This window comes from Centruroides sculpturatus, unplaced genomic scaffold (genome assembly GCF_000671375.1).
Source record: "Centruroides sculpturatus isolate CEXI.00-Female unplaced genomic scaffold, Cexi_2.0 scaffold497, whole genome shotgun sequence".
NCBI lineage: Eukaryota > Metazoa > Arthropoda > Arachnida > Scorpiones > Buthidae > Centruroides > Centruroides sculpturatus.
In genome coordinates, this window is record NW_019384738.1 from 311,031 (window position 1) to 334,895 (window position 23,865).

At 37.4% G+C, this 23,865-nt stretch overlaps 1 protein-coding gene across 7 annotated transcripts; it reads right to left on the bottom strand.

Annotated features, from left to right (window-relative positions):
• Positions 1–363: 363 nt before the first annotated feature.
• LOC111628313 (ankyrin repeat domain-containing protein SOWAHC-like) lies at positions 364–22,162 on the bottom strand. 7 transcript variants are annotated; one of them, XM_023372076.1, is made up of 12 exons: positions 21,810–22,162; positions 20,879–20,881; positions 20,321–20,323; positions 14,575–14,664; positions 11,915–11,920; positions 9,074–9,146; positions 8,669–8,740; positions 6,191–6,229; positions 5,341–5,477; positions 3,635–3,720; positions 1,783–3,548; positions 371–1,640 (listed from the first exon to the last, which is right to left on the bottom strand). In XM_023372076.1, exons 1-11 carry the CDS (start codon positions 21,813–21,815, stop codon positions 3,494–3,496), a joined length of 570 nt encoding a protein of 189 aa, XP_023227844.1. In that variant the 5' UTR covers positions 21,816–22,162; the 3' UTR covers positions 371–1,640; positions 1,783–3,493. The 7 variants fall into 7 exon arrangements, with proteins under 7 accessions (XP_023227846.1, XP_023227844.1, XP_023227845.1 ...); XM_023372077.1 differs by lacking the exon at positions 20,321–20,323 and having other exon boundaries at positions 21,810–21,818; XM_023372075.1 differs by lacking the exons at positions 20,321–20,323; positions 20,879–20,881; positions 21,810–22,162 and adding an exon at positions 19,974–20,304.
• Positions 22,163–23,865: the final 1,703 nt, after the last annotated feature.

The following is a 23,865-nucleotide window of genomic DNA, read 5'->3' on the forward strand; positions in this document are numbered from 1 at the left end:
AACTGTAGTATGAGGCCTAAGATGTAGATTTTTTAGCTTAAATCTAAATTCGGCTCGAAGTATAATAATACTGTACTGTTATTATATATCAATTGTGTTGCTGTGCTAATATCAAACCCATAAATATTACTATCATTATCGATTAGTGAATAATAGTACAATGTTTATATTTTACATTATGTTATGTAAAAACATATCATCATCAGTCTACATAGGTGGTGGGTCCTTTTGTCTAGCACAGGATGCAGGATGATTTTCATGTTAAATATCCTTTACTTAAAACACTAAACTTTGGGGCCCTCCTGAAGCCTAGATACATAAAATCCAGTGTTTTATGTATCTAGGCTTCAGTTTACATTTGAAAAATTACTGTGGAGGAGAAGAGGCAATACTTGATATCAATGGCAATAATGATTAATAATGGCAACAATACACTACACTACGTAATTATCGACAATAGTTTAACTTAAGCAATATAACAGCATTGTTTAATCATAACATTTAATTTATCGCTCTAATTACTGTATTTTACCATAGTTGCAGGCCCTCATTTGTGGAGGCCTTACAAGGGTTCTATCCTTTCTAAAGTTTTAGATCCGAGCGATTAGCATATTTGATTCTCACAATTGAAAGGAATGGCTCAACCTGTTACTCTGCAGGGTGTAATGACTCACAAATCTCGCGACCACAAACATTAATTAGATAAAAGTAATCAAAAATAACAGTGAAAAAGCTCAATGCGAGAGGGGAAAAACTTTATTATCCGGATGAGTTATTCATCGGGAGGGCCATTTCTACCTCACCAAATTAGCCAGGGCGTTTTGAGAGGGAGCAGATCTGTCGAATCATCATTAGGAGAACGATATGAGGTCTAATGACCGAATGGGGGTTATCTGTTCTTATTCAATCAAGTTGCTGATCAAAAAAGAAACCATTAAAGATCCCGATCAATGAATATTGCCCTCATTGGCCGGTGCCCTGTTAACCGATATTGAGCAGATGTATCTGGATCTTGTACCTCTAATGGAATTGTTCCAGTTAACTAATTGCAAAATTTCAAGGTCCCTGGGGTTGATGTTGACTCACTGATGATCCCTAGTTAACATTTTGCAGAATAAATCATTAATTTTTCCACAAAAATTCATCATTTCTTAGTTGAAATGTAGAATATCTCTCAATTTAAAAGCCTGTGCTAGGGTCAAGGGCAAATTTGTAAGATAGTTCAGATGACCCCAATTTAGATTATATAAATTCTACATGAAATGAGGAGGACCAGACATTATTCCCCGTAGTTAGAGCCCTGATTTATCGGTTGTAAACACTGGAAAAGAAAGTTAATCATTCATATTTGCCTGAATTATTAATGTAAAAAAATAATTAAAATTTAAAGATTTTTACATACAAGTAGCGACGACAAACTAATTTCATTAAGTAATTTTGTCGTATCGCACCGAGAATTTATAGCAGCCCAGTTCAAATTTACAATGTTTTGTTTGTTAAAGTATTGTCACGGCTGTATCAAACACGATACATGCTTCGGCTTCAAATTTCCTTCCTTCGTGTCTCAGAGTCCATATTTTAAAAATAAGGATATTCCTCAAGGGTACGCTCACCTACACCCTGCTAGCTGCTGCCCTCTGCTGGAAAAAATTACAAATTCTCATCAGTTTCATTTTAAAAAAAAATAGAAGAAAAATAGCTTCGATTAAATTTTAAAATACAATTTATAAAATACTATATTAAAGTTACTTTAATTTACTGATTAAAATGTATATTAAATACCTTTTTTGCACAGTTTAAAATTTGAATTTAGTCCGATAGATGGCGCGAATGTGACACGATTCTTCCTTGGGTCTTGGCTACGTAACACGTTTCTCGCCCCCGATATAAAAGAATAAAAAAAAATGGAATCGTTATAACGGGTAATTAAAAATTGCTTATGTATTACAGGTTGGCATGAAAGGTTTTGCAACCGGTTGGCTCGCTGCATTAACATATTCATCCTTCTTCCCAGCTTTATTTGAATATTTCCATTTTAAAAGGAGTGCAGACTGGCGAGCTTTATTCAGTGTAATAATAAAAGTTATCCCGGTTCTGACAACACATCTCATATTTAGAATGACTACAACAGATTCAGAATCTCCTAAACGACTTCTCAGCAAGACGTTGATGTTCGCAATCCTCTTTCCTCCCAAATTTATCACAGCAAAGTATTACTAAGCCATTTCCTTCCATCCACATCAACTATCAGCCAGACACGTCATATTACTACTTGTTTTATCCAACGTTGTACACGGAATTCTATTAAATTCCAACAGGGGAGCGGTTAGAGGGTCTTTTTATTGCCGTCGACAAGCCAACAATGCAACTCATCATTTTGCCGCTTGCAGAGGAAAAGGCGTTAGTATTGAAGGTATGAGACCTGGCCTGATTAATGGCAGACATAACACCCGCATCAGAATGAGCCGGATTCATTTTGACGCTTGTGCTTAAGCTATATCGATAAATACTACTTTCTGCTTTGGTACCTTTTTTTTTATTAATAAGAAGTACAAAAAAATGTCTTCCACATCGTTAACAGTATCAACAGTATTGTTCGCGCCTTTACGTACCAATACGTACGAGTTTCCGTGTGTGGCCTTGCTGTAAATTGTCGGTTTACCCAGCAAGATACCCCGAAAAAAAATGAATTTAAATGTGTAAAATGTAAACCAAAATACAATATTCTCCGGGCTTGCTGTATATTGCCGATTTACCCAGAGAGAAACAGATTTAAATATGTAAATTGTAGACCCAAATGGGCGAAATTTTAAAATGATTCTTGCGAGAAACTAAAGTCATCAATCTAGAATACTTACACGTTATTCTTGACCCCAATTCGGGGGGATACTTTACAGCGAATGATAAAAACAGATCTCAGTTTGACACTTTTTATGAGATATGGTGGCTAAGCCATTACAACAGTTCAAACGAACTCCTAACTAGGTACATGCTTTGATAAATGAACTGTCTTAAGACAAAATGGTAACTAGGGAGACTAAACCGCATCAAAATTAAAAACGATAAAAAAATTTTCCACTAGTCCATTAATAACAATACAAGTAATTCGCCCGAGACAAAGAGAATAGAATCATAACGACCGCATTCCCATGATTTATTATGCTGAATGGTTATTAAACAGAAAACAGCGCTTCTCCTAGGATTTTTGTAAGTAGCTTTCGTTCATTGTATACAAATTTACTTACGTCGAGCCTCGTAAAGAAGTATAAAAAAATACAGTATCTATCTATATATAGGCTATGTACATATATAAATATAAAAACAAGAAGAATGAGATTCATATATATCGTAAAATTCGCAACTATTCGGGCTTAACAGTATAAAAAATCGTGTAAAATGGCGCAATTTACAGAAAGTTTTAAGTAAAAGGAAGCCCCCGTCGAATGAATATTCACGAAACAGCGCGAGATTAAAAAATATATTCGATGGTAGATTAACAAAACGAAGCATCTTCAACTTCTACCATCTTTCCTTTTCCGAAAGAGTTGCTGTAAAACAAAATGTTTTCTCTGTAAATCGAATTCTGAAAGCGGAGAATTTACTTGAAGAGTCGTATAGAGGAAGCAATTTTTACCTTTCGCGATCATTCGTCATTGGTTTCTTCAATTTCTTCTTCTTCGGAGGTGCGGATTTCGGAGGAGGCATCATCTTGGAAGCCAACTAGACAAACCAGAAAAAAGGACGGCAATAAAAAAATCTATACAGATAGAAAAAAAAAGAGGTAGAAGAAAAAATATCATGCATAGAAGAAGATTTCACAAGTCGGGTTGATCCTGGCCAGGCGATTTCTGGCCTGGAAAATCCGTCTTTCGGACATATGCAAAATGGCGAGTGAAGAGAGGATTTTGAGATGCTTGCCTCGCAGACTACAAATTTCTCCCTAAACCTTCTTCGCTGAAGGAAAAAGTGAATGCAAATTTTCTGCTTCACATATTCCCTTCTCTCCCTTCCATTCCTTCAATAGTTCCGATGCCGTACTCCAATAAAAACACACACGCACAAAAAAAATTACCTAAAATAACCAAACCAGAAAGGCCAAGAGTAAGATCCACTTTTAGAAAGATTGTATGTATATATAAAACTCAGATCAAATTGAGTCGAATCCTACAATCCTATAATCATTCCATGTTATATTTAAGAACCATAGTCGCTTTATACATCAGAGAATATGTCCTGAAATATTTGCAACATAATCTGGATTCCTATAAAATGTGGGCTTAGCAGAAGTGTTTAAGGAAGACAAATTATTACGGTGTAAGTAAAGTAAAAAAGCCTTTAACAAAATATATCAAGTATCACTCCTACTGAAAGTAGCTTACAACATACCAGCTACGAAGTTCAATTATGAGTTTTCCGTGTTAAATATATTAAATTTTATAGACTTACTACACTTATAAATCCATTTATTAAATTCCTACCTCAAAAAATATGCATTATTGCCAAATTTTCTATACAAAAACCTAATTTTTTGAGGTAGGAGATTTATGTGACAGTAGTACAGTAGAAGATAATCTAAATTTCCCCTCGACCACGCTGCCATGTAAATTATCCAATATATATATTAAAATAAAATCTGCAGGAAGAAAGTAAGAATTTAGTAAAAAAATAAATAAATAAATAATAAAGTAGATATTTTCATTCGGGACCGAGTTAGAGAAGTGCTCTTTATTCCTTTCTTGAATACTGTTTGTTCGCCCTTCGAGTAAAATAAACCAACTTTTAAGTTACTCTTGCGGCAGACAGTGAGAGTTGAGAAGCTCTAGTGAGTAAAAAATGAGATAAGGTTGAGTTTACAAGTGGCTGTAAAAGTAATTTATAACCGCCATTGGGAGTGCAGTCGCGGCTTGCAGTTAACAGCAGCTAAACAACATCAGTATTGACTGGAGTGTAATGTGCTGTGGATTGCACTGAAGCCAACATATGACGTTTTGAACGCCATGTTTACGATTGATCGGGGTTAAAACAGTTACCTCTGAAAGACGGGCGTAATAACACTTCATCAACGTTAACTATACTTAAAAAAAATGTAAATTCGGCCATTATATAAAATATAAAACGCGTTGTTTTTAATGCGTTACAGACGTTTTTAAGTTAGTAAATAACCGTGCTAAATGCAAATTTATGCTCGAATTTTTGTGCAGAGTTTAATTAGAATAGGTTAAAATTGCGTGTAAAAAAATAAGAGGTTTGAAAGTAGAAATATTGCAGCAGAGAGATGAGAAATAGAATGAGTAGCTTCAGATGGATACAAATAAAAAAAAAGTTATTATTAAGACCTACCAAATCCGAGAGATTATCTGCAGATCCCCAACTCTTCAATCGAGTTAATCTACTAGATTTTCCTGTTCCTACAATGGTCTTCTGTACTTTGGCATTTAAAGAACCGATCCTCATAAAATTGACATCTGGCACACCAACTGCAATATATCAGTTACCAGCACTTAGTATGGACCACTTTGAGCCCGAAAATAACAAGAGTATCCTATTTTTTCCACACGCATCATCATCACAAACATAAAATATATCAGACTTTTTTTGAAAGTAGGATTGAAGCTTGTTTAGTGGTTTCTCTAACGAATAAATTTTTCAGTTATTCGGAGTTATTAATGAAGAATTTTGGGATATTTTGATTGGTTTATGTACCTTTTTATGGGCACAGAATGTTGCTTGTATACCTTTTCAGCTTACAAAATGCTCAGATCTTCCTTAAGTTGAAATGATAGGTAAGGTCACACAGCGAGAGAACTGTTCCATATCAATTGTCGCTGTGTAAACACAGCTCCTCTCAACCAGACATAAAATCTATCCGAGGAACCATTTAGAGTTACCTGTCAGCGGTCACTCTAGCACTAGTTAGCCGACTTTTTATGGGCTCGGTCCTCTTCCTACCATCTAAAAAGCTACAACAGAACTTCTTTCATCCCTCTTACGTAATCAACACGTTGCTGATTCGCAATCCATTTAAATTAGTTTAGAAAAAAAAATGCAAAATAAGGTTAATGACAAACTCCTATTAATGCCACAATCACTACTTTCACAAGCCATTAAGGTTAATATACATATAAGTTTTGATTAGAATGCATGCCTACTCTCCTCATGCTGCAAATTTATTAGCCTATTTTATACTTACGACTCGGTTTGACGCAGTAATTTGTAGCTGCTTCGTATTCTGTAAAGAGAGAAAAACAAGTCTTTATATTTTTAATCATATATTAATTAAAATAACTTAAATTCTAATTTGTAATTGCTTATATATAACAAACTTCATATTTTTATGCTCAAAAGTGCTATAATGAGACATTAAATTAACCTTTTAATATGATAAAAATGTTTCCTAAGCTCGAAATCAATTTTTGGTCATAAAATTTTAAATAATTCATTTTTATACTTAAAAAGGGGGGTTTTAAGTGTTTACACCATATTTCATTGTTTTATACGGTCCCAAAAATTAATATAGGCCTAAATATTCGAATCAATATTGCCCCATAAATGTTTATCTTTTAGAACAAATTTGCTCGCGTAATTTTAAATCTTTTTACATTTAGTCCATGATTTTCTTTCCCCCTTCTCATTTTGTTTTGGTTTTATGAATCATTTAAATGGAGAAACTCCATTGTGTTTCTAAAGATAATGCAAGCAAAAATATTAAATTTTTATTCCTAAATTTCAATCTTTGCAACTATTGAAGCTATCAAACTGCAGCCTGTTGTCAAACAGCCCAAACTATGTCAAAACTGACAAGACAGACATGTTTTTCACAAGATACCCGTCTGAAAGGGCAGAAAATCTTTCTGACAAACAAGGGGTCCTTCCAGCTGAAAAAAGGGGTTCTTTCTGACAACTAATTTCTAACAGACGGATATTTGCCGTGACAACTTCCGGTATCGTCACCATTCATCTGTCTGATTAGTCACACAACAACACTGAAGGGTAGAACTAATTTTGTGACAATCGCGACGCGTATGTAAACTACAAAGAAGTTAGCTTCAAAAAGTTTAAAATAATAATACTAAAAAAACTGACAATTATGTGAATTTTCCGTATCGTTTTTATATATTTTTAGATTTTCAAAATCATAGAATTTTATGTTCTTGTTGACTTTTTTCTGGTTAAAATATGTTGGCATCGGTTGTAGACTTGTCATTTGAGCTGCAGCACAGCAAAACCATTGAGCCAGGGTATCTGTTGACACAAGTGATATTAAGCTCTGTTTTGTCCATTTTATCTGTATTTCAGATGGTTGTTAGGCGGTCACTATACCCTCTACGTGTAACAATACACCTCGGTGATGGTTGCTTTCTAACCTTTACATAACTCGAGTCTTTCTCGTTTCGAAGAATAGTGTTCTTTCCATCCGGTCATAAAAGTGTTGCTTTTAACTGCTGTGGACTAACTTTTATGGTTAAAACCAACAGAACAAAGATAAACCTTTAACTATAGCCCCTTAAAAAAATTATTATTTTCTGTTGAAGTTTTCTTAACATTCCCCTCCAAGAATAATATCTAAAATCACAAACACCTATTCTTTTTTCCCTGTATTTTTTTTGTCTTATCCAGTCAGAAATTTAGAGTAAAACATCTTAACATCCCATTATCTATAAATTGGAAATACAGATAAAAAGCAACCGTAACAAGGCACTAGTAATTTTTCCCCCTCTAACTGTAAGCATCTGTTTATTAAATTAAAAAAAAAAGGAAAAACGTAGGCAATAGCATCCACTCGGATATCTTAAATGTCAAACGATACGGTGGCCATCTTTAAACTATCGGATTCCGATGTAGGAGGACTACGAACAGGGGACGGAGGAAGCAAGCGAGGGAGACAGTAATCTATAGTTTGTAGAGCGCAAGGAGCCTCCGATTCTCATGCAAACTACCACCTTCGCCAGCTGTCAGGAACGTGATGAATGGGCCAGATCGTGTTGCAGGGTGCGAAGCGAGCTCTTATCCAGGCATGGTTGCGAGTGCTAGTCCTGCCAGCACTAGAATGAATGATGAGTGTGTCGGACTTCAGAATGGACAGAGAAAGAGAGAGAGAAAGACCGGGTTTTTTCATTCTCTTCCTTCTCGTGGTACCTCCTATAAACAGGTCGATAACAACCGGAGGGACTCTAGATTAAAGTCTGTCCCGATTTTTAAAACGGAACGTGTATTATATAAACACGCTGGTTATACACGGTGAGCAGTTATTTATTATTGTCCCTCGAGTTTAGGCCCATAATTGATTGATTCCCACTTCGCGTTTTAGAGTGTTCTGGAATACGTAACCCCGCAAATTTCTCTATAGTAATTTTTTTGTGTGTGGAGTGAAAGATACGTAACACACAAAAGACAAGACACACGACTATTCCATTATCTGTATTAAATTTTAAAATTATAAACAACATGCAAGATAAAGTGGAGAAAACGGAAACGTTACAAATAGCCAAAACATTCTTTTTTATAAATTAATCCGTAAAATCGGATAGATTTTCTCGATAGAACGATTTACACTTCTTGACACTCTTCGAGCTTAGGGGTGACTTTGGTGTGCGTAGTAAAGAAAGATGGATAGCGGTAGATCGTCTGGGTGTTATTTTACTAATAGGTAGATCAACAGGCATCTTACGTTGAGATATGGATTCTGGTAGATACTGATGAGGTTTCTTCCCACTGTAGTCTCTCATGTTAGGATCGGCACCTGTAGGAAAAGAATAGATAGATAAATTCAATTGAATTTCACGCCCGACATCACCTTACAACATATTTTGTCAAGGGTGTGTCGATACCAAACGGTAATAAGAACGTTAAAGCATTGAAGCATAAAGAACAGATAGGTAATAAAACAAATTCTAACAATACCAGCGTGTAGTGAGGAAGTTATAAATGTATTGGAGTGGGGGAATGCCCCTAAATAGGAACAATTAGTATATCTTATTGACTTATGTGAAGGATGATACGCGTGGGAAGAAAGCTTATTTTTACGATTATTAACGTTTCATTTTTATTCTGTATTATCTAAAAATCAACTCACCGTAGCTGTGAATAAGTATCTCCATTATTTCTTCGTGGCAGAACATGGCAGCCAGATGAAGTGGCGTATAACCCTGTAAGATTAAAGTTAATTTTAGTGCGGTAATTAAATGGTTTTAAAAAAGTGGAAATGTATCCGGTGCGCTTAAAATATATAGAGAAAAGGTGAGGCGATAGTGTGTCATTCTGTTAACAAAACAGAGACAGCGAAGCTTCCATACAACTTTTCAAGACATCTCAATTTCCAGAGTATCGGCATTTCTGAGAGCGATAAGGCAACCATCATCCATCAAGCTAGCTACAATTACACTTTTCCTCGATCCCGAAAAGCGATCCATCACACCCAAGAATCATTTCATTAAAACACTCAGGGGTCTAGCTATCCCTCTTATCCACATTATCAATTAAACAGTTTACTGTAGAGTACGTGTTAGCGCCAGTTTGGCTTTGGATATTTGTGGTTTTTAACTCCTCCCATTTGTTCCCATGCGTAAAAGGACGAAAATGATGATAAAAAGCCTTGATGCAAAAGAGAAGCCATAATCAAGATTAAAAGCATCCGTTTTTGACAGATGATGGGAGTAGAACATTCGTCTATGACCGCGCATGCAAATGACACAGGACCCTCCTTTCTCTACGGAGAAGCTTTCCTAACCACTGCATGAATCCTATATTGAATCGAAAAATGGTGAAAAATGGCAAAGATGTGAAATTCGCCCAGGGAATTTTCATACGAAGACCTGTCTGTAGATTTGATGTCGGATCTCTTTCCCCCTTTTTCATTCAATCACCGTAAGACTATATTTCATCTTTTCGAATATTCGCTTTTGCAATGCATCGTTTTTCTTCTTCCCTCGTCTTTTACTGTCCTCCAATTGCTTTTGTTTACAAACATTTTGATACTTAATGCCTATCTATCAACCGCTAAATTATCCATACAAATTCTATCGTGTTAATAGTCTATTTTTTACCTCTTTAACGTATTAAAATACTTCATTTCCTACAGATTATTTTCTATATTTTACTTGTAAAGTATCTGTAAATGGAATTTAATGAGTTAACGTTCCAGGAATTAGTATCGTGTTTTGTTTTGTATTTCTTTTATTACGCGGTCAATAAACTCCTGTAGATACAACACCTTAACATTAACTTCCTTCAACGTAGCCTAAAGACAAAGATCCATTAATAACATAAATTCTGGATGAATAGTTCTTCTTCTACAGCCTTCTAAATTCTTAAAATTATTGATGAGGACGAATATAAAGTGTGTTTATATATTCGAAACCTCGCTCTTTATATAGTTTAGATCTAGCTCTATAGAATATTCAGCATCTTTTAAAAATAGGGCAAGCTAGAATAGAAGAAAAGTCGGGGCTCCCAACCGAAAAGAGAGCATCAGTCATTTTTTTGGCTGGAGGTAAACAAACAGCAATCCGACTGTTTGTGAATGGACAGGCGTTTGACAGGTATTGGCGTGTCACTCCACGACTGGCAACTATTTCCCCAGCTGTGGACCTGTCAACTCTGTCGATACTTGTGGACACTGACCGCACCCGATGACAGTACCCTCTGGAAAATTTCCGGTCCGGATATCACTTTTTTCCTCTCCCCGATTTATAAACTTTTTTTTTGACACTTTATAAAACACCAGTGTATCAATCGCGGTTTTACTTCTTCCAACACCGATTCTTCTCTCGAAATTCTTTCAAATTCGATAACTTTTATGCGGAGAAGTAATAATAATAATAATAATTACAATAGAATCAGTGCGAGTTTAGAATATAGGACCCACCTATTTTCCTGGACTTTTGACGTTAACAGAAATGACATTATGAATAATTCATATTGGTGTATTGAAATTATAATAATGCCAACCACCCGGATGTGTAAAGTGTCACCAAAATTTGAAGGCTGCATTATTAACTGATGGTTATCGACGAGACACATTTTGTGTGTCAAAATATTGGTTTCTCAATTATTTTAACGCCTGTGAAAATTCTACAAAGAGCATTTTCTTTGGAAAAATAAACCCACGTTCTTAGATAAGGAGAATGCCACCGTGTAGTATACTTTATTCGTGTCAAAAGTGTAAACGTCATAAAGTAATTTCAATACTCACCCCCTGTTCGGCCAGGAAACGAACACCCGATCCGAACATGAAAATACAACAAAAATAATTAGAAATTTCATTAATAATCGATGTAATTTAAGTAAAAAGTAAAAATGGTGGTGCCACGACGGCACATTGTTTACCGCTACAGTGATGCTAATCCGACAAAGAACGGACTAATCCGTTGCTCTATCCAATCTCTGACAGCGGATACAATAGAAAAGACAAGCTGTTTGTACTTACGTGCTGGTTCGTGAAACGAGAAGTCATTGAAGTGACGGTGGTCGGTGCAGGAGGTCCACGGGCGAACAACGTGTCACCGCAAGTCCGCAACGAGTGGGGGGAAAGAAAGGAGAGAGAAAACGGTAGCTTTATTAAATTCCAGACTGACACTGATCCTTATCCTAGTCAATTTGATTGACGTGTGTATGCATTAAGTTCGACTTCAAATATAGGTATAGAAACGCGAGAAATTAGAAAAGAACCCCCAAATTGGCAGGCCGTTAGTAGGCAAAAATCGGCGCGCGGTACAGCTGGGTGGACGCGACATTTGTCACTAAACGAAAATATTAAGCCAAACGGAGCATTTTAAGAGGTTCCCCGAGTAAAGAATTCGATGGAAATTATCGAATTCCCTACTCCACCCATCTAAATGGAAATCTTTGTACCGAAATCTTGTCAACGACTATAGGGCTATTTTCATGTAAGCGTCTTCTCTTGTAGTTTATTAGCCCCGTGCAACTCTAAAAGTGTTTGTTCGATAGTATCGACACCTGCAAAAATGCATTTGCTATGTAGCATCCGTCCAGATTTCGAGGGGGAGGGGAAATCCTTGCATAAAAAGCAGAAAGTTTAGAATATCGAAAGGATAGCGTTTAAAATGGCGCCCGTCTTATTTTTTTAATAAAATGTTTTATAAAGTTTTATTTTCTCCGCCTTTATACAGTCGAGATAAACCTTTACAGTTAGTCGAACATCTGTCGCAGGGAGCTTATCACCCAACAATCTGCCGCCATTAGATTACACGGTTTCACCGGGATAAATCTTTCCAAATGTCAATCAAGGGAGGAGAAAACCCCTCTATTTTGAAACTGCGGCGATGAAAAGCAATATCGCCCAGATATAGATTTAAATTCCGTGTTCGCTTCCACTAGGAATATGTTAATATTGCTCTAGTTACGTCTTACGCGGACAGACCTTTATTCCGAACGCTTATACACGAGTAACGGCTCAGAATAAAGGCTCAATTAACTCCTGATACAGCTCGTTAGACGTTGCCCGCAGCACACGGGAAACTTATGGTGGAGCTTCCTACTCAACGGTAAACTATGCAGAATTATAGTAGCTATGTAAGCAATTGAGACAGTAAAATTTTTCTTCTAGTATTTCATATCGCTAGGGGTATGTTTAACAAGTAAAGGCGAGGAGCAGTGTGTTAAAACTGCTAAGAATGCAGCCACCGGGGAGACTTATAGGTGTTGCAAAAACAAGAAAAACATGATTAAGTGCATCCCCAAAAACGGAATGTTCTAACACACTTCTAACGAAAAACATTCGAGGCAAAATCGAATGGAATGACGCTTCCTAACGATGTCACATATCTTCTAAAACGAGAGCGTGTTTCGCATTCGCCTGTTGGTCGCTAGTAAGGATGCCAAAACAGAATTTATAGGCCAGTGGCTGACCATAACGCAGGATACGCAGACGACTCGACGTACAGTACATCTGCAGGCAAATCGTCCAACGTAATACAGATTTCTAAGTGAATGGTGGACTATAACGGACACCTATATCTGTAGGCGTGTGTAGACACCGGTATAGATTTGTATACGAATCGTATTCTTAAATATTAATACGTAAAACTCTACTTAATTTGCATACTAACGGTAGCATTTGTTTACAGTCGGTAACTTTCTTGCTTTATTTTCTTCTAATTAATTAAAGGATGGGATGGAATTGTCGGCGATTTCCTCGTATAAAACCGTACTTAAACAGATTAAAAGGGGTTAGAGAATATGAGAAAAACGCTATCCGGGAACGGTGGTATCCGAATCTTATTCAAATAAACCATCAGAAACGAGTGTGCGAATCTTAATGGAACTCGTGTGGATGAAAAGCGGACGCGATCCACTCGAGCCGCGATCGAATTCTTTCGAAAAACTACCGCTGTACGGTCGATTTTACAGCAAACCCGGGACAGAGAAATGAAAGAGGGGGGAACCTGCCATTGTCTGAGAATGATAGATGTCCCCCCTTCACTGAAGGGGCAACTGCCGGCCGATAATGACACCGAGCGAGAACAAACTTCATTAGAGACCAGGGGTGGTCGAAAAACTTCTCGGTTGTCCCCGAACCCGTCCAACGATATAATTATCGAGTGGGTGGTAGTGCCGTTAGTGTAAAGTAAAGGTCCACCACGTCTCGAGCGTGGGCGGAGTTTTAATTAGCCGACCACGCCTCCTTCTCCCTCGAAGTGGTCGCACCTTATCCCTTCAACTTTTTCTAAGACAAAAGTCTCCCTACAAAAGAACCGAGTCTGTTTTTAAGGCGGGGTAGCCGAGTAAAAAGAAAGAATAAAGATATATATAGATATCTATATCAAAAAAAACTAAGCTGCTCTTTATTATCGGAGAGTGTCTTTTTATTCCCTGCGCCCGAGATACCCTAGCAAAACAAGTTAACAAATCTAAGGGCTTTGAAGGGCCGCAATTCCTATTGGCGGTCGGCAGATTCAATTCATTTTCTCGGTGGGGATTTCGACGCGGATGCGGGTGGAGCGAAGACGAACACGACAGGACGAACGGTTAAGGGCTTAGATGCAACTATTCGGATCGATGTCGTGAAAGTTAATACAAGATCCCGCGAGCGGTGCACACAAATTAAATGGAAATCAGTCCAGCTGAGGTCGGGACAGTCCACCCAACGATCCTCTCTTTCCACGTAATCCCGGCTGCGGATCGATGAGATGTCGTTCCAGTTTCAATTTTAGTCGTATTGCCCAGTCACCCGCTCTATTTCCATCATAATGAGTAGCTGATGAAAGTGCATGAAGGTGGGTGTGTTTTAATGCCGAAAGCACGAGGTGTTAAGTGCGCTACCAATGACTGCCGGTAATCGCCGGGAAAATGCACTCTGCCCAATTGCGCACGCACCGTTTTAAGTACATCCCAAAAATCTCCCTCCCGTTTATTAAATTTGGCTCGTCCCGAACCGATAACGCTGCCGAAAACCCTAACGTACGGCGCCATTTTTCGCTGGAAGAATCCCCACTTTGGTGTCGCGTCCAACCGGCTTAAGAGTAAAACTTGCCAACTTAAAATCCCAAAAAATGCTACCCAGCTGCCCTTGTATGCCATCTAGCGGCGGAATAAAGAACTAAAGCGCACACTTACCGATCTGACGTTAGGATTGGCCCGGTGGGTTCCGGCAATCAATTTTATAACGTCGGCATTGCCGTGTTTGGCGGCCCAGTGCAGAGACGTCTGAAAGAGAAGAAGAAGGCAGTTGAGAGAGACGAAAATTGATTAAAACCCCGAATCGGGGGAGAATTTTTTTAAATCTAAAACGAGGTAAAAACACGAAAAAAAGGGCCTCCACCGGAGAGGCTCCGTCCAATTTCGTCAACCGCGGGGACGAGCATTCAGGAGTTAATGAAGAGAGTGAACGAGGAGAGAGATTTGGAGAGGTGCGGGGAGTTATTTTACTCGCTCACATAATGTGCAATATCGTAAGAGAAACTAAAAAGATATCACCGGGCCAGTAAACGACTCTGTAATGTTGCTGGAAACTTATCGATTGCTGCCCAGTATACAACGTTCTAACGGCATTCCGTTCTTGTGAAACACGAAGCCAGCTTTTCATTTCCGGAACACTTTCCCTCAGAAAAGAAATAAAAATAAAAAATAAAAATACAGAGGAACAATCGTTACTTCGCTCCTGACGATTCTAATCTGACACAGATCGACGCTTTCGGATTTAAGTCGTTAACTATACCCGACCTCGGCTTCGAGAGAGGCCAATTTAGACATCTTTTTAAGTATTTTTTTTCTTTTCTTTTATTCTTCCGAGAAAGCGAATATTTGCATGAAAATTCTAAAATATGATTTCTGTAGCAAAATCTCCAGTTTCTTATTCGAGGAAAAGGAAATAAAAACTTTTATGGGAAAGAAACTTAAGTTTCTTCTTTTACTCGCTCGAATCAATCTCCTATAAAGGAAAAAAAAAATAGCCTTCGCCATTGCTAAATGCTGCCGTTCAAACAATTAAGAACATGAGAATTTCTACGATATTGTTCGTAGAATGTATAAAAATACTTCACTTTTTGGAAGAGATTACCTTCTCTTTGTAATTTCTAACTTCATATAATGGCTATTATTTAGAAGTCTTGAGCTTTTAATGCCTGACTTTCAAAGAAAATTGATTTTAAATTCGATATGGAATCATTCCAAAATACTAAATTAAATAAACAATAAACTGTTCAATAAATTTCTTTCAAGACTGCTAAATTTCTAAAGCAATTTCAGGTATCAAATGTATAGAAAAATTCATAATTGTTAGTGTAATTTTTATAAAACTGTTTATCAAAAAGTGTCTCAAATTAGAGTTTTTAATTTCGGATGAATGTTATAGTATGAAATAAATATTCCTGAATATATATAACAGAAGAGTTATTAAATAATCAGCACGGAGATTCACCATTACTCGGTTGAACAGTTAACTTTTTAAAATGAAATTTACCGTAGTAGATTGTAAGGATATGCGCAAAAACAATTAAAGGGGGTGTAAAATGTGTATCTATAAAAGAATTCCAGACTTTTAATTTATATAATAACCCGAGAATCATTTAGGAATAGATGTTTTCAAGAAGCTTCTGTTCTTATTAATGAAGTGAAATTGTGGGAGAATTAAACAGCAGCCAAAGCTATCATGTTTTACACCGGTGCAGTTAAAAAATTGGCTTCTTAAAGTGAATAGCAGGACAGGAGATAATGAGAAGCAGTGCAGAGTGGAACGAGTCATAAAAGGCCTAAATTGCATCTATTTTCGAATAATCAGATCCAATATAGGAAAGCACGTTCATATAAAATAAGAGGCAACATTCCTAATAAGGCAATCATCCTTAATTAAAGAAGCACGATCGGGAGAGAGATCCGATCACAAATGTTTCAACAGGCGAGTCAGTCGTTCCAGGAAGAGACTGTTGTGTGAAACACGGCCGTTACTTCCAACTCTCTGGCCATAATTACCACTCTATTAACAAGAGTCATAAAAACGTTACCCTCTACCTGATTTACGGGCTAACTGTTGTCTGACAGTAGAAACCAATTAGATTGTTTTACACAACGCCTTATTGACTGGATGGCCCCCTAATATTTTTATGGCTCCTTTACTAAAATATCCGCTACGGCGTATAGAAGGATTAATTAAATATATATATTTATTTATTTATTTTTCCTTCTCCCTCCACCTCTGTTACCGGGGAGGAGGAGGAGGAAGGAAAAAAAATGTGAAAGCGATGGAGAGGTTCTCCAATCTACTGATTACAATCGTTGCAAACATCAGAAAGAATCTGGTGCAAGCGTTTAGGAGAGAACAATCTTCTTCTTGTCAGTATCTTTACTGAGGAGAAAAAACAGCTTAAAAGAAATCTCCAGACTCAGCGAAAGATAAAGACACTGTGAAACAGAAGGGAAAGTTAGATGAGACTTCAAAAAAAAGGGAAGTGCTGCTAGTGTCAACATATAGGAAGCCATCCCCGAAAAAAAAATTTCAGTGTGTTATATTAATTTAAAATGGTGCGTGACGATACAATTAACACCTGCTGCAGAAGAGCATTCTCTGTGGTGGGTTTTCGTGCGCGCGTATGGTGGAGGAGGAAGATTTTTAAACGTTTCCTGAGCAGTCGGGGGTTTATTTCTGAGAGATAAGAGAATTGTTGGAGGCTGTAAAGTATTTCTCGAGCAGACGAAACGAAAAAACCAGAGATGAAAAATACCAGCAGGGAAGAGGGGTGGTGGTCGAGAGGATGAGTGGGTGCGAACGTATATATAGATATAGATATATATATGTTAAACTCGGTGGTTATTGCTAGCCATTTACATAAGCCAGTAAGGAGGAAGCAAAAGAATTTCACAATCGATACGTTCGTCGTGTTGTCGCGAACGTCGTCTCCTTCTTTATTGATTCTCGAGGTCGGCTTTAAAAATTCGCATTTCATAACAAGACATCGCTCGCACCACCTGCCTGTCGAACTTCATGTTCGCGGAGGGTGGAGTTGTAGGCTGTTAAAGCGAGGGTTAACGCCACTGGTAGAGGGTGCGGGAGGGTGGGAATGACTTTCATATGGCCGCTGCCCCTCTTCGCACCGTACATGCTTGTCATTACTTTTTTCTTCTTTTTGAGAAACTTGTGATGTATGGGGAGACCATATGGCACAGGTCCGGGACCTGCAGCCAGCCAGATACCGACTTTTAAGAGCCCCCGGCCGAAACTTTAATAACTGGGCGTGGGGGAAGGTTCAATAAAGGCGAAAACTGGCGACGAAGGGAGATGAAAGAGGGGAAGATAGGAGCACAGCTGTTCCTACCGCGGCTAGCCCAGGACACGGAGTTCAATTTCTGGGCACAAACTGTTTGGATGCTGGACTAGTGTAATTACGACCTTCCTCCCCCGACGCTTCCCCTATATACCATGCTTCAGAACGGATTAAGAGTCGGAGCAAAGAACGAGAGAGGAACGATAGTGAAAGTTGAAGGATCGACACTTCTACCTTATCGGCCATTTGGGAGAACCCTACTGTAACCAACCATTCGTCGGGAAAAGGACACACTCGTAATACACATCCAATGAAGTTTACGAGGTGTGGGAGAACGGAATTTCCGGGAAATCGAATCTTATTGTAGAAGAACAATGACTAGTATTCCTGTGCATCAACATATGGAGTGGATGATCCAATATAGCACACCGGCTCCGCCTCTCTCGTGTCGTAACCACCTGCGGAATCACAGGTGCCTTACTTCCAAAAACATTTTCCTAGAATGTGATCGTTAAGTGGCTCGGACCCAAGAAATCAGTGATTTGTTCGGAGAACGACAACACGACCGAGCACAATGAACCATAAACCAACTCCACCAAATCAAGCGGATCATTTATTGGGGTAATCAAAGAATCCAACGATTGTCACAATTAAAATCAAAGCCAGCACCAACAAAAACAAAATTCGCCTGGCGTGGAAGATCCTTTAAACTCCCAGTCCAAACACAAGCGGCATAAACATGTGGAATTAGTAGTGAGTCTAGCAAGGAGACTGCCGGTATCGCTTGTCCCTCTATTACTCAACGCGGCAGTGGGTCCGTCGTTGATTTACACGACAGACTCGCCCACCTGTGCACAACGTGGCGGGTCGTGCGATCAATTTGTACGGCGTCGCGCTCTCAGACAATAGTTTAACCACTCCTCCCCTCCTTACGTTCGAGGGCCACCCATTTGGTTACGGTCCCTAATTACTGTTTGACTTTCGGCGACAGGTAGGGTCGAGGTCGATGGGGACAACACCCCCTACTGATTTCAATTACCCCCCACGGGTGAAGTTTGTTTTTCCAGACCTCTTAACCGTCCGTTGTGTGTTTCGCCAATAGAGACGTGTTAGAGGATGCAATCCGTCTTTTGATTCGTTCTGCAGACGATCGCTATCTCCAACTCGACTTCTTCTCTATTGAGGGAATTCGGGGCTCACCTTTATAAATAAGATTGGTGGGCATGTCTTCTTTTCTAGTGTGCCATTCAAATAAAAGATGGCGCCACGTTTCGTTGGATTGATATAATAATAAAAAAAAAATAACAGAATTTACACCACAATCAATTTTTCTTCAACACACAATACGTTACTCCGCGCCTTAGAGCATTCTCGGAGATTCTTCAAGCACGACCCAACTAAAATAAGCATTCTACCATCTTCCTGCCAGAATCAAATAACTGTTGATGGGAATTTTAAATAATGCTGACAGCCCAACGTTAGTTATAAGAGTTCTCTTCGACCGGACACTATTTACAGAGGCTAAAATTGTATCCACACTTCCCAACATGCCGAACATAATCTTACAAGCCATAAGGGTCAGCGGAGGCGGGAAGATGTAGAAACAAACGACACTCAGACCCCAGGAGCCAAAGTGGAGACGAGTGGTCTGGCTAACTGACAGCAAGATGGACAGTCTTCCTATTCTAACACAACAATTAACGGGAAGTGCAGAAGTGTCGTGTGACCCGCGTAAAACTGTGTCGACTTCCTCACGCTGGACTTTTACCTATAAGCAGCATATTTCTTTTCTTTTTTGTTTTTTGGTCTGTTAATGCAATCAGAGCTCAGCCTGTGCTAACTATTAAGTACGGGAGTGAAGTGGAGTTTGTTTATTTGTCATACGTTTTCACCCTAACTGTAAAAACACCCGGATAGAACTGTTCTTGTCGACAATAACTCCTGGTCTGTTACAGTCATCAATACATTTTAGTAAAAACAGGGCAACAGCTTTGCAAAAAATTCAATTTTACTAAAAGCGGCATCACTTCTACGCGAGTATGATAGACAGACATCGAATTAAACGGTAGTTTTCTATTTAAATTCTGACAATCTTAGCTGAAAAAGAAGGATTGACAGATTCATAACATTTCTAAAATGTTCGCGGATATTAATATCGAATATTTTTATCAGTTTATGAAGTTAAAAAAAAAATTTTTCTGAAAAAACTTTCTTATCACGAGACATTAAACTTGAGGATTCTTAATAAAAGCTTACCTTTTCCTTCTTTCCCCCCATATGAAACATAGTAACTACGAAAAAATCAAAAGTTTATGAGGGAAAGAATTTAATGTCGCCCAATAAAATCCGATATCAAAACTTAATCCGTTACAAATTTAAAAAGACGCTTTTAATTAGCCAGAGCTATCTCTGTAAAGAATGTCATCAACGTCAAACAGGATATTTATAATCCTGCGGGAGAAAAATATAGTTGTATCCCTCATAACAAAACTAACCTTTCGAAACTCGATTCGACAATGACGTAAATCAAACCTGTGCACCCTGCCAAAAAACTTTCTCGAAAAAGTTTATCCAAAAGAAAGATAACCAGTCGGGATACTTACGAACTGCAGGGAGGCAGAGTCCCAGCGGGATTCAGTTTTCCAGGGTCGAAGATGGTTGCAGCAAGGGTCGCAAAAGGAGAGAGGTCGACAGTAGGTAATGTGAGAAACATTAAGTGAATGTACCGTAAACATTGAAATAATAATACATATATTTTTCTTCTGGCCTTCTCTACGAATTTTGACCTTTTCGAATTCCGTATTGGAAGCCGAGTTTCTAATTATGAATTTTTGTCAACAAAAATCTTGATTGACCTTCCCTAAATGATCTTTTCTAAGTACTATAATCGTTAAATCGATTAAGAATGCATTGATTTATATACATCGGAAGTACCTGATAATATTCAGTCATATTAAGCTCATATTTAAGGTTCAGAATGAATAAATTAAGTAAAAAAAAGGAATTTAAATTGTCCTCAAAATACAAAATATAATGGAGAAACAGCTTTATAGAATGTAGAGAAGCCCAGAATGTTAAATAAACTAAAACATTGTAATCATTAATAATAATAAAAATAATAATTAATAATAAAGTTATCTGAGTATAAAGTTAATACCTACCCCCTAAGATGTAGTGTCCAAACCAGTATCATCATTCAGAGAAAAGGCAGCAACAAGCCGAGAATATTAAAAAAAAAAAAGGAAATAAATTCGAGTTAATATAAGGATTTACCACATAAATTTCAGAAGAAAATAAATAAAAATCTCAAACAAATGCCTTATAAAATGTTTACTTAATCCTACTTAAGAAGAAACGAATCTCGAAAGTAGTTTAAATAATTCTCACGTCGTAAAATTCGTACTTAAGTATATTACAACTCATAATTTTAATGATCGTTTTGTTCCGAATCGAAAATGCTGCGGTAACAAGTGTGTTTAGCGGCATTCAAAAGACGACGACGACGAATGACGATTAAAATAAAATTAAAAAAAAAAATTGGAGGAGAAAACTATAAAGAGAGACAGTAATAGGAAGTTTGGTATGCGGAGAGACGTTACAGCATTAATGATGGAACTGATGACAGATTTCATGCCTTGCCTGGGGTGCTACGAATTGTCACCAAGTTCCCACGCGTGGATAGCCCCCCTACAGATTCCGAACGGAGATGAACGCACCTCGTTACGCCTAATTATCTGAAAAACACTGAATGAAACGGGCTGCTGCTTCCTGCAGCTACTGACTCAATTTTAGATTAATTAAATATGGCAGATTTATCTCGATTCAGCCCTATGGCTTTAACTTTCTGTACCGGTTCCCGCTCCTATTTTTGCATTCGTTCTGCAAGAAACTTTCCACCTTGCAGTACCGCTATTCACTAACGTTATTTATTTATGTTATTTTTTTTTAAACAAATTTAATTGAATTTCTGTACGCTACACCTAAAGAAGAAGGAAGGAATAAAAAATTATAATTCTACTGAAGAAATAAAAACTATAATTATTAACGAAAATAGAAAAAAAATGAGAGGGTGAATATATTTTTGCTACTTACGGACATGAAATCCTTGACGGCATCAGGAATAACATGAAAAATAAATAAATAAAAAAAATCAGTCAATAATTACTGGAAAAAGACATTATCTTCTAAATAATCCTACATAAGTAGAAACTTGGAGTAAATTACTGGAAGAAAATCGGGAATATCGATTCAAATTACAAAGTGTACAGCAATAATGCTTCGTGAGCCTTTTTATGTAAATGTCTCATAAGTGTGTTTGACACCAGATGTCTCTTATTTTCACGCCCTACTCAACAATATCATAATTAATAATATTGTCAAGCAGAAAAAAAATCAGGAAAAGTTGATTGGAAACTTTAACACAAAAGTGACACAAGAAAAACGTTGTTTTTTTTTAACAAGAACTCGGAGACAAAAATTAATTTTAATTAATTAACGATTATTTTCTTTAAAAGAAAAGAAAAAAAAACAAATTAAAGCTGGCTTTACTGTTAATTTTGAGGCACAAACTATTTTTAATTTGTTAAGTTATTTTTCCTTTCTTTTCACGGTTAGAAGAATGGAGAACAAGCGCATACTTGTCTATGATAAATTGAGAAAGCTGCTAGTGATTTTATGCCGTGGAATGGTAAGTGAAAGGACATTTTCTATGCATCGAAGCTTCCCCCTTCATAAATACTCTTTTAGTCTAGTTAACTGTCATGTTAGGTTGGGATTACTCGGTTTGTGTGTGTGTATCTAGACACGGAATCCAAAATAAACAGTTAAGAAGAATCTGCGTGAGACAAAAGACAAGATAAAATGACAGTCGGGCTGTCTGAAAGCACGCCGAGAATAATGCAGGGCCATCCATCACGGGCCTCCTGCGGCTAGACTAATGAATTAATATGCCGCGAGGTTGGGTGGTCACTTCACTTTAGCCCATGCTTTTTTACATGAAGGAGTAGGGGAAAAACTTGCGCAATGTTTACTAACGTTTACTTAAACCACACTCCAATGGATGGGAACAATAAGATTTAATGGTTATCGCACGAGCGGAAAGCAATAAGTCAAGATCAATATGCGAATGAACTCTATAACATATATTCCAATGGTTTTGATAATGAAGTGGCTCTTCCGTTACTAATGTGAGAAGAGAATGCAATGACGCCATGCAAATATCGGCTCCTTCAGCATTCTCATTAGGTCTATATATATTGTGTTTATGCGAGAACGTCTGCCAATATATAACGCATTAAATCACTTTTTATCTTATAAATTTGTTCTGCGGACGTAAACTCTAAGCAATTTTTATTCTCCTATTGTATATAATCTATTTCATTTAAAAAACCATACCTAATTATATCTACATATAAATTCTGTACGGTTTATATATATATTAAAACAGTCATTATAAAGAACCTTCACTAAAACACGTAATACAGTATCTTTATGTACAAAAGAAATTCTCTATAGAACATTCTTTTTAAGACGGCAAACTCTAACAAATCTCTTATATTTATAATCAATATCTTTACCTCTAAACGAACCCTTTCTCAAACCCTTCAACCATTTAAACGAGACTCCTTTTTAGTATGGAAATCACCTTTTGACGCAATGGCATTAACAAACGGACGCAATACCCGAACGTTGCAGTGCTTTATCCGGAACGAAACTTAACGTAGCACTAAAACGAAAGGTACGAGTTTAAAATTTATTCTTCTATTATCGTTTATTTACGAACTCCTGCCGTTTTGAAGATTCGAAAAGCTTGTTGTCGTCTTACTTTAGGCGTGGTGCACAACTATTCGTTTCCCAAGCTAACTGGTTCCATCAAGGCATTGGACAGATAACATTTGTATCGGGTAAAAAACGGATAAAAAACTATTATTCTGCCGGTTGTTAAACCTGTCTCTAAAATATCACTGATGTCATGTTTTTTTCTCTATCGTATATTTTCCATCCCCGAATGACTTCCATCAACTTGCCTTTCTCTTCCCCCCCTTCATTCGATTTAACAACCCGCGAGTAAATTGTGAATAATAGGAAACCTCTTTTATTCGATATAAATGACAATCTGAAACGTTTCCGACATCAATCTTCCGTTGCA

Bases quoted from the DNA above. Each gene is read 5' to 3' on its own strand.
- LOC111628313 (XM_023372073.1), bottom strand. From the start codon at position 20,452: ATGTTTACGGTACATTCACTTAATGTTTCTCACATTACCTACTGTCGA. The intron at 14,665-20,320 runs GTAAGTATCCCG...CTTCTCTTTCAG, and splicing joins ACTCTGCCTCCCTGCAGTTC to ACGTCTCTGCACTGGGCCGC. The intron at 5,478-6,190 runs GTAAGTATAAAA...GATATATTGCAG, and splicing joins TTACTGCGTCAAACCGAGTC to TTGGTGTGCCAGATGTCAAT.